This window comes from Rhinopithecus roxellana, chromosome 15 (genome assembly GCF_007565055.1).
Source record: "Rhinopithecus roxellana isolate Shanxi Qingling chromosome 15, ASM756505v1, whole genome shotgun sequence".
Lineage (NCBI taxonomy): Eukaryota > Metazoa > Chordata > Mammalia > Primates > Cercopithecidae > Rhinopithecus > Rhinopithecus roxellana.
In genome coordinates, this window is record NC_044563.1 from 61,255,862 (window position 1) to 61,265,936 (window position 10,075).

Below are 10,075 nucleotides of genomic sequence, written 5' to 3' on the forward strand. Positions count from 1 at the left end.
CACAGACATTAACTGAAGTCCTTCCTAGGGACCTACTTCTCAATTATCCCCAGGGAATCCCCCGACAAAGATGCTTCTCTAATGGTGGCAGGCTCAACCCTTTGCCAGCACCAGGGTCTGTGACTCACCAGCTCATTCCCCTCCAAGCAGATGATGGAAACTTCTCCCCTTCTACTGCTAATTCTCAAGATGCAGCCTGGAAGCATGGTGGGCAGAATGATTTTATTTCTCCAAGTTTGGCCTGTTTTAACTCCTACATACGTGAACAGCCAATATAATACAATTAAAGTAGAAACACAATTTTTAGTATTCCTTATCACAGCCATTTGAAGTACCTTTCTGCCTGAAAGGCTCTAGACTATCAGGAGAGGCCCTGAGACAAAGGCACTGCTATAATATGCGGGCTGTATCATGGCACAGTGGCAAGGTCACCACGTGCAAAATCTGTGGCTTGCCTGCCTCTGTGCCTCAGACCGAACAAATGCATGGGATGGATCTGGGATCTATACAACAGTTTCATGAGGCAGGACAATAATATGAGGTTTTATGCTGAATTACAACCATTTTCCCAATGAGGACACATAAAACCTTCCAAACATGTGAGAAGTTTCAGATCCAAATATAATAAATGATGTACAGGCATGTGACCTGTGAAGTGAGTTTGTCAACCTTGTTTCATATGAGTGTGAAAAATGCTTTATAATTTTGATAATCTTATCTTCAGCAGCTTTGTAAGAAATAACTTGCTCCAGCGGTCAGGCATGGTAGCTCATGCCTGTAATCCCAGCACTTTGGGAGGCTGAGGTGGGCAGATCACGAGGTCAGGAGATTGAGACCATCCTGGCTAATATGGTAAAACCCCATCTCTACTAAAAATACAAAACAATGAGCCAGGTGTGGTGGTGGGTGCCTGCTGTAGTGCCAGCTACTTGGGAGTCTGAGGCAGGAGAATGGCGTGAACCCAGGACGTGGAGCTGGCAGTGAGCCGAGATTGTGCCACTGCACTCCAGCCTGGGTGATAGAGCGAGACTCCATCTCAAAAAAAAAAAAAAAAAAAAAAAAGAAATAACTTGCTCCATTAAGGTCATTTCAGTTTCCCCATTCATAAAGTGAAAATACAAACTAAGGCTCACAGGTTTTCTGATCCTGCCACTTAGAGAAAAAAAGCAGGACTAGGACACTGGTCTCCCAGGAGTCCAAGGGACAGTGATTTGCCCAGCTTGTGCTCAGAGAGGGAACGGCAGTGGGGTGGCTTGGGTGGGTCTGTGTCCCCCTGCTGCATTGAATTTCTCTTGCCAGGTGGTCAGAGAGTGAGGGTCACATAAAGGTTGCTTAGTTGTAGCAAACCTCAGGGGAAGCATCCTCTGACTGGCCTCAGCACAACAACCAGCTCTGGGTATGGGCAGCATTTTTTTGGCCTATTGGGAAAGCCTATCTAATGGTGTCCCGAAGATTGTGTCTACTTCATCATCCTCACTGACTTAACTGTGACACCGGACAGGAATCAGGGAAGAGGGGGGTTGGCTACTCCACGGACAAAGTCCTGATCCTTACCCCAACAAGTCACCTTAGAACTGCTCTGATCCTCACCATCAGCCCTGTCACGCTTCCCTCATGGGGTGCAATGCTCATTTGACTGGGCCTCTGCTTTTTAAAATAAGTGGTTTCATGACAGACTTTAGCCTGGTAGCAATGACCAAAGGATCAGACAGAGGAATCCTTGGATCCTGAGCTCACGTCAGTTTCAGGGGATACCTGTCAGTGGCTGGGTCCTCCAAGCCCCATGGGGGCCAGGCCCAATTCCAAGGACTGTCTGGTTAGGATGGTAGCTCTCTTAGTCCTCCCCATCCAGGGAGCAGATGGCCAGAGGAGCAGTATTGTTGGTTCCAATGCTGTAGCAAGGACTAAAATAGGGCAGGAGGCGCCCAGGGAAGGGATAGCGGGGGAAAGTGAAGATGTGGGAGCCATAGTCAGTCACATTGTAGAAGGAAATGTCATGGGCCTCATAATCCACGAAAATTCCCACCCGGCGAGGAGGGACGGGCAAGGACAGGAGGGGGTACTCATCGGTGCCTGCTCGGTACTCATTTCCTTTCCTCAGCCTTATCACCCAAAATCCATAGTGGGGGGATAAGTAGACCACCTCCTTCCGGTCTACATTTTGCTTACATACTCCCAGGCCCCACTCAGACCTGTCTCCCACCTCCACCTCCCAGTAGTGCCGGCCTGAGGAGATGCACTGGCTTCCCAGGACAATATTATAGCGGTAAAATCTCTCAGGATTGTCTGGCAGTTTCTGGTTGGTGTCTCCATAGTGCACACGTTTTCTGTCTTCAGACACGATGAGACGGGAGTAAGCAGTATCTGGATCCAGGCGCACATCAGCTAGAAAAAAAGGTCCTGGTTGGTAATAGTGATATCGGGCCACGGGGCATGGGTGAGGGCTGTCTGATAAATTCAGCCACAGATTTCTCAATAATGAGTGGGTGAGGCTGGATGGAGCACCCAGAGGGCACTGAACCATTGAGGGTCCCTCCGACTGTCCACTATAGTCTCCCCCAGGATCCATTACCTGCATAGGTCTTCAGGATCTCTCTTAGCCCCAGCACACGGCAATCTGTCTTCAGCTCCAGGGAGATTGGTTCTGGCCGCTGCAAGCTCCAAGATTTGCTCCTAGTAGAGGAGGGTGAACCTCAGGGCCAGGAGTCCCGGCTTTGCCACATGGGCCTTATCTTAGTACAGAGAAGAGGGGCTTGGCCAGGGACGTAGTAAAGTGCCCCACCCCAGCAAAGCCGAGACATGATGGTTATGGTTATTTGGCTGAGCCTCAAGCTGTTTGTGTGCAGAGGTGAGAACACCCACATGCCCATGCTGTGGGAAGGGTTGGATGTATATTTGATTCTGGGAGAGGAAGAAGTGCACACATTTTCTGTTGGACATGAAGGAGTCATGGGCAGTCTTTTTTCCTCTTTGAGCAATCGACTTGAAACCACATATTTTATAGCTTCACTTGATATACATTTGATAAAGTACAAAGAAGAAAAAGGAAAGATCAACAAAGATTCCTTAGCCATTACCATGTAAGTGGGACGAGACTGTGGACCAGCACCTGCTTTTCTGTGTGCATCGAGTCTGTGCTCTGTCCCTACTTCTGGCTCCAGCCAGGCCCCACTATGCCCTACAGGGCTGCTTACAGGCTCCAAGGGTGAGAACATACCTGTTTAACACTTCCTGAATATCCTAGGAGGAGAAAAAAAATGCAACACCTGAGTATGTGCTATTCCTCAGAGGGAACAGACATCAAACTGGCAGGGAGTTTCTCTACGGGAAGGGAGACAGATACCAAGAATGGAGAGATGCCATGCAGAGGTAAGGAGAGGCCTATGGAAGGATGGAAGAGCAGGCTGAGCTTTGGCTGAACTGGCCAACTTCAGGCTCCATCTCAAGACTCTCAGGCTAGAGGAGAGGGCCTAGAATGATGCCAGAGCTGCCTGAGCACTGTCCCACCTATGACACTACAACAGACCAGGTCATCCACCAGCCAGGGAGAGGGAAACAGCAGGTATTCGCTGGGGAAACACAGGATCCATGATCAGCTGGGGCAGAGTGCTGGCAGTCCCTACTAAAGAGTAACGGATGCTCTTTCCTGGAGTCTCAGTCTATCTTCAGCTATCACTCAGGGTTACCAGGAAAACCTGCTACTCACCTGCAACATCCAGCGGACAGGCCTCTGTGACCTCTCTTTCAACTCCGCAATCATCCTCCACAGGACCCGGCTCTGCTGGATAAGCTCACTATGGTTCAACTCCAGTTTCTGCATGGTCTCCGCCGCCTCCTGCTGTAGGCTGGCCAGAGCTGCTGTTACCTCTGCCTCCAGCTGCCGATGTGGTGGCTGCTTTTTCTCCAGTAATCGCTGGTATTTCTCAAACTCCCATACAATACTCTGTTTTCGGGTTTCCACCTGTATCTGTGGAGCCAAGGTGGAAATCAGCACTGATACTTTCAGTTATCCAGTATCGAGCATACTGACATATGCATACACACATACTCTGCAGCGGTACCAACCACGTGACAGGCTATGCAGGGGCAAAGATAAAGGATACTATTTTTCCTAGCTTCCTGTTCCAGCTCCACCACACGCTTCTAAGTCTCTATTGTCACTCTTACTGACTCCAGTAGGGTCCAGGATATTATCTAAATACTACAAGCTCTAGACTATTTTCCATTTTCAGAATAATGACAAGATGTGTTACATTTAAGTCTCTAAGGCAGTGTAACTTAACTACACTGTTAGGTGGTTCATTTTCATGTTGATATTATATCTGTTCAATGTGCTGTTTTAGATTGGTTCAGTGTTACTTTCTGCTGATCAAAAGTTCTAGTAGTTTGATACTTACTGGCCTCAAATTTATTTCAGAGGTGATTTTCCAATATTTTAATAACCAGACTCTTAGCAAATATGCTCTAACTTGGGAAAGTGAAAGAGAAACTCTGCTTTACTAAGCATGATATAAGCCACGCTATTGTGAGCTGACACACGTGAGCACGTGCTTTCTCTTTCTCATATATGAGGATACAAGACCAGAGGTTATCCCTACATCACCAAGGAGAAATTGGAATTAAGAGGTGACATGGCCTACCTAAGGCCTGGGACAGAGAAAACAGGGATTAGAACCCCAGGCTCTGTGATTTCAAGCCTTACATTCTGCCTCACAGAGATAAGAATACTACCCCAGGCCAGCTCCAGGACCGCACAGGACGACTGACACAAACTCTTTTCCCCACGAGGCAACCTGCCTTCCAGGTGGCAGTTCGTTTCCTTTCACCAACTTCCAGCTTCCAGGCCTCTTCTTGCTGTTTCTTCAGATGTTCGAGGGCCTCATGAAGTTCCCACTGCAAGAGACAAAACCCTCATGAGGCCACCTCCGGCAGCCTAGACTTCCTAGCATTGGGAGGCTGTGGGAGAACCAGGGTCCTTCAGGCAACCAGCCACAGTGAAGGCTGTGGGGAAAGGGAGTGTGACAGAGGAAGTAGACTGCCCAGATGACATCCAAGGTAGCTCTCTGGGCTGAGAATAATTTCAACTTCCACAGTCTCTAAATGTCTGTAAACTGGAAGAAAAGGTCCATTTCCAGCCTCTCCAGAAAAGTACCTTGGACTTTCCTTTCCATGTCAATTTTTATCCTTATCTTATTTATTTTTATCTTGCTGTCTGCCAGAACCTTGTTACTCCAAATGTAGCTCAAGTAGATCAGCAGCATCCACATCACCTAGGAGCTTGTTAGAAATGCAGAATCTTGGCCTCCCCTTAGACCTACCAAATGAGAATCTCAGTTTTAGCCAGATCTCCCAGATGGTTCATATGCATATTAAGGGTAAGAAGCACTTTCCTAGAATAGCAATGCAAGGGATTTCTACTGAAAAGCATAAAGTGTGCAGACACACCATTTAATTCTGCTATTTCAACAAAATAGCAACTATTTTGTTAAAATTTATCAAAAGCTAGGTATATTTTAAGCTCTAAATATGCATGTGATATTTACAATCCCCTGAGCCTGGTATTAACCTCATTTTATAGACAAGAAAACTGAGGCTTAGAGGGTGACCTACCCAAAGTCATTCAGGTAATAAATGGTTGGGCTGGGATTTAATCCAGCCCTTTACCCCTGTGTTATACTATCTCCCTTTTCTAATATTCTCAAAAACAGAATGAGTTAGTAAACACTTTTCATATGTTAGAAATCCCTCCCATATAGGAAAAAAGCTATTCAGGGTATTTGTCTTACACTCTCACCTTCCTATTTCAACTCCAAAAAACAGAATTAAGACCAATGCTGGATCACTGGATCACAGAATCACTGAGATAATGGTTCCGATAAAGATGTCATTATGGGCATCTGAGGAAGAGTAAAGAGAAGGCCAGAAGCTGGAAGTTGATGAGGTAAGGAACAAAAAAGGAGTCCCAGGTTTGTCAAAGATGACTTGTCAAACAAACAAACTTGGGAGAGGAGAAAGAGCAAGAAGACTTGAGTCACAGCCTCTGATCTTCCTTTCGCTAACTGGACCTGAAGTCATAAAGGACCTGAGAAGACTATATTAGATGACCTCTCTCACTCCTGTGATTCATCCATAGTTCTTTCCACCTCTAAAATAAATTACCATGTTTTCAACTTTCTAAGCCTCACTTTTGTCTATAAAATGAAGGAATAAGTGATCCATTCAATGCCAAACAACTACTTGCAGCATTGCCAGGAGTTTGCAGGTCAGATGTAGCCTTGACCATCTATATAAAAGCCTCATGCCTAAACTCATCCAAGGCATTCAGAATCTAGTTAAAACCCAAACTGATTTCCTTTACATTCTCAGTATTGAAATCAGCCTTGGGTTAGGCATTGAGCCATGTTAGGATCTGGGATGGGGTGTAGAGGAAGTGGGAGGGCAGGAAATCAAGGAAGGTCATGAATACAAGGAAAGGTATAGCTCCCTGTATCAGATTCCAGGGATCTGTGGGTGTCAGGAACCAAAGGAATCAGCTCTCAGTCTGTGATGCTGGTGGTCAAGCCCTTGATCTAGAAATAGCCAAGTTGGCGCCGGGGGAAGACTGGAGTGGCCAGTTTCCATCTCTCACCTTGTACTCCCAGGCAACATCCTCCATTGGCACAACACTGTGGGCCTCATGCTCTGGGGACCGGCTGCAGGCCTCGCACATTATCAGGACATCCTCTTTGCAGAACATCTTCAGCTTTTCCCCATGGCACTCACACAGATCACCCTTCAGCCCCATTCCTGGATGTAGCCTTAGCAGACGGACTTTTTCTACAACATTGGCCAGCTGCCAATTAGGCCGCAGGTTCCTTGGCTGGACAGGAGCTCGACAGAGGGGACAGGTGTAACCCCAGTTCTGGGATTCTCCTGGGATCTCCCAGAGTCCAGAGAGGCAGCTGTGGCAGAAGCTGTGGCCACAGTCAATGCTCACAGGCTCCCTCAGGAAGGTCATACAGATGGGACAGGCCACTTCTTCCACAATGGCTTCTACCAAGGCTGTGGGATCCATGGTTCCTTCTCACACCCTCCTCAGAACATGAATGAAACCAGGGAGAAGTAGTAAAGGCTGAGAAGAAGAAAAGAAAGACAAATAAGAGAAAAAGGTAACAGAGGAACAGAGAGATCAGTAACAGGAATGATTAATTTCTGGGGAAAAACCACCTTCCTTTTGACCCTTTACTGACCTTCTTTAATAAGCATTGGCCTTTCCAACTGAAGGGTGCATGGTCTGAATGGGTTACATTACTCACATCATGAAGGTGATAATGGGGATGCCTAAGTGAATGAATATTGGCAGTCCTCAGTCTTCACTCACTTGGCCAACTCTGATTCTCCTCTGGGTTCGTTCTACTAGACGATTACCATTCCAATCATGCTCTATAAATCAGCATTATTTCTCTTAAACTTGGGTAAGTTCACATAAAATGTGGTCTTTCAGTATCTGAAGTAAGGCCATAAATACTTCCAGACTCACTCTCTGGTATCTTTATATTTACATTTATACAACTCAAAGTGTCAAAAGGTAGTATGCCAGAAGCGCATTGCCTACATGCTCAATTTATTTTCTTGTGTTGCACACTAAAATGTAAAAACTGTAAAGGAAACAACAGTTCTTTTCCCATGCCTTTTAAACCCCTGTCCACTAACGTACTTATTATTCACCAAGACACCAAGACATTCTTCTGAGCTTTTAGTGATATGTTATAAGCAGAGATGAAATAACATCCTTGGAGATTAAAACAAAGATCATTTGATGATCATCACACCCATATTGATGAAATCACTACTCCAGCAAGAAATCTGAGATTTTTGCCAGGGCCGCATATGGGCATGGAACTTGAATAGTCAATGGCAGGCTCTTGGCTCAGTTGGCAATATTCATTCACTTTGCTAGTTTGTGTTACCAGCTAGAGTCTATACAAGGAAGGGCCATGTTGGTCCTAGTTCCTGTTGCATCCTCAGCACCTAAACAGCACCTGCAATGCAGATATTGCTGAGTAAATATTTGTTGAATGAATAAACCAGCTAGACATAGAAAATAGTTCCTAAACCCAAAATCCTTTTAGAATTTGTGAGGTAAATTGAGAGCATACATGAATAATAAAAGCAAGTACTCTTTGAGCACTTATATGATGTGCCAAGCACTGTTCTGAGCACTTTACATGAATTAAGTTGGTTTATTTCACAACCCTAGGCAGAGACCATTATTGTTCTCATTTTACAGATGTTTGGCTTGGGGCTCTGCCATCTATCTTGGACAAATTTCTTAACTTCTTTAGCTTTAAGGTATAATACAAATTCAAAAGGAGAGAGAAAAGTCACTAAGGTTTAGGGCAGTCCAGTAGCAGGAAGCAGGGCAGTAAATTTTGCAGGACTCTGATATGCCACTGACAGGGTGTGCCTTCTCACTAGACTCCCTGCCTCCTGCTTTTCTTCCTCCCACTATCACGACCAAACTGTGGGATCCAGTATCCTAAAACCTCCTTTTGGTAAATCACTAACTTACTAAAGAATCTATCCTGGCTCCCGGTTAACAAGATCTCTCCTTGAAACAGCACCTGTGCCCAGTTAGGCAAAGGAATAAACTTCCGCACACTCCCGCAAACTCCTCGTCCATTAAATCTACCTGACTTGGGTTCCTGCTATTCTCCCAGTTGAAAATGACTTCTACATGATCCTGCTTTTGACGTCATTTGCCATGTGTTTGTCTATTGTCTTACTTCCCATACTAGAACTTTTCATGCAGATAGGGTCATTGTCTGTTTTGTTCATTTCTGTTTCCCCAATGCCAAGAACAGTGCCTCAAATACCTGTTGAATACGTGAAAACTAAATGTATATGTTGAGTTCCAACTGATAGATTGACTAAGTGGAGGATGTGTTAATATCCTTAGCTAAGTCAGTAGAGACATTAAGAGATACCATCTAAAGTCAATAGAACAATAAATGGAAATTGATACCTATTATTTAAAGCTACAAATGGAAGACCTAAAATAGCGATAGAAAATTGACAAGATTGTGGCAGTAGGAAAGCAAGGCAAAGAAATATCAAAATGATAAATCCAGAAATACAGAGGAACGCACATTGATTTAGGGTGATAAAAACATCTAAATGGGGAAAAATTAAAAGTGGCAGCCTCCTGCAAAGATCTGGGGATGGGTAGGCATTGTTCTTCAAAATAAGACCTGCTTCAATGTTTGACTTTTTATTATACATGAATTACTTTGAGAAAATTCAAATAATTAAACGTTCGGTTGCTTTGACTGTGCCTTCCGTAGGGTACAGTGAGAGTCTGAGAAGGGCATTTGAGAAGGGGGCGGGGCCTGGAAGACTTCCAGGAAGGACCCCAGTGGGAAGGGGGCAGAGGGGCGGGCGGTAACCTCCGGAGTCAGGGAGCAGCTGGGAACAGTAAGCTCCTGGCCTGGCCACAGGGCGTTGGGCAGGTCCCCAGGGCAACGGGCGGGTCGCGGTAAAGTGAGCTTGCAGGATCTGACTTCAGAAAAGGCAGAGTTCTCTACCCACCTCCCTCCTGGGCCCGGACTGGCGCTTCGCGGCGGAAACTCAAAGTGAAGAAGCCCGGTTTCGCAGCGTCCAGTGGCCCAGCGTCAGAAGCGGCCGCTCCCGGTAGCTCAGCACTTAGGGCCAGAGAGCGCCCGAGGCCCAGAGTCCAAAGCCCGGCAGTGCAGGCCCAGTAGCCCGCAGCTCCTAGGATACTACACCCGGCTCCAGGCCCCGGTCGCAGGACGGCAGCCAATGAGCGGCCGGCTGGGCCCAGGATGGCTTCGCCCAGGGGGCGGTGTGTTTGTGGGGACAGCCAATCACAGGCAGTGACCAGGGTAACCCTAGCCAATTGGTGATGAGACGGGGGTTCCGGCGCTTCTAGGCATGTCAATGCTTTTTCTCTACTTCCTGGGTTTTTCTTGTCCCTTCACCCACTCAGATTCCCTTAAAATGTAGAGGGTTCCAGAAGTTAGTTCCAGGATAGGTCAAAGGATTGAGGCTCCCGAATGATGCCGCTCAGGCTGTGCAT

At 46.4% G+C, this 10,075-nt stretch overlaps 1 protein-coding gene across 2 annotated transcripts; it reads right to left on the bottom strand.

The window, feature by feature from the left end:
* Nucleotides 1–203: 203 nt before the first annotated feature.
* Nucleotides 204–9,800, bottom strand: TRIM68 (tripartite motif containing 68). Of its 2 annotated transcripts, XM_010366953.2 has the most exons (7): nucleotides 9,568–9,800; nucleotides 6,629–7,111; nucleotides 4,798–4,893; nucleotides 3,707–3,967; nucleotides 3,218–3,240; nucleotides 2,573–2,673; nucleotides 204–2,385 (listed from the first exon to the last, which is right to left on the bottom strand). In XM_010366953.2, the coding sequence occupies exons 2-7, from the start codon at nucleotides 7,052–7,054 to the stop codon at nucleotides 1,835–1,837; spliced, it is 1,458 nt and encodes a 485-aa protein (XP_010365255.1). In that variant the 5' UTR covers nucleotides 7,055–7,111; nucleotides 9,568–9,800; the 3' UTR covers nucleotides 204–1,834. The 2 variants fall into 2 exon arrangements, with proteins under 2 accessions (XP_010365255.1, XP_030774250.1); XM_030918390.1 differs by lacking the exon at nucleotides 6,629–7,111 and having other exon boundaries at nucleotides 9,568–9,783.
* Between the last annotated feature and the right edge of the window lie 275 nt (nucleotides 9,801–10,075).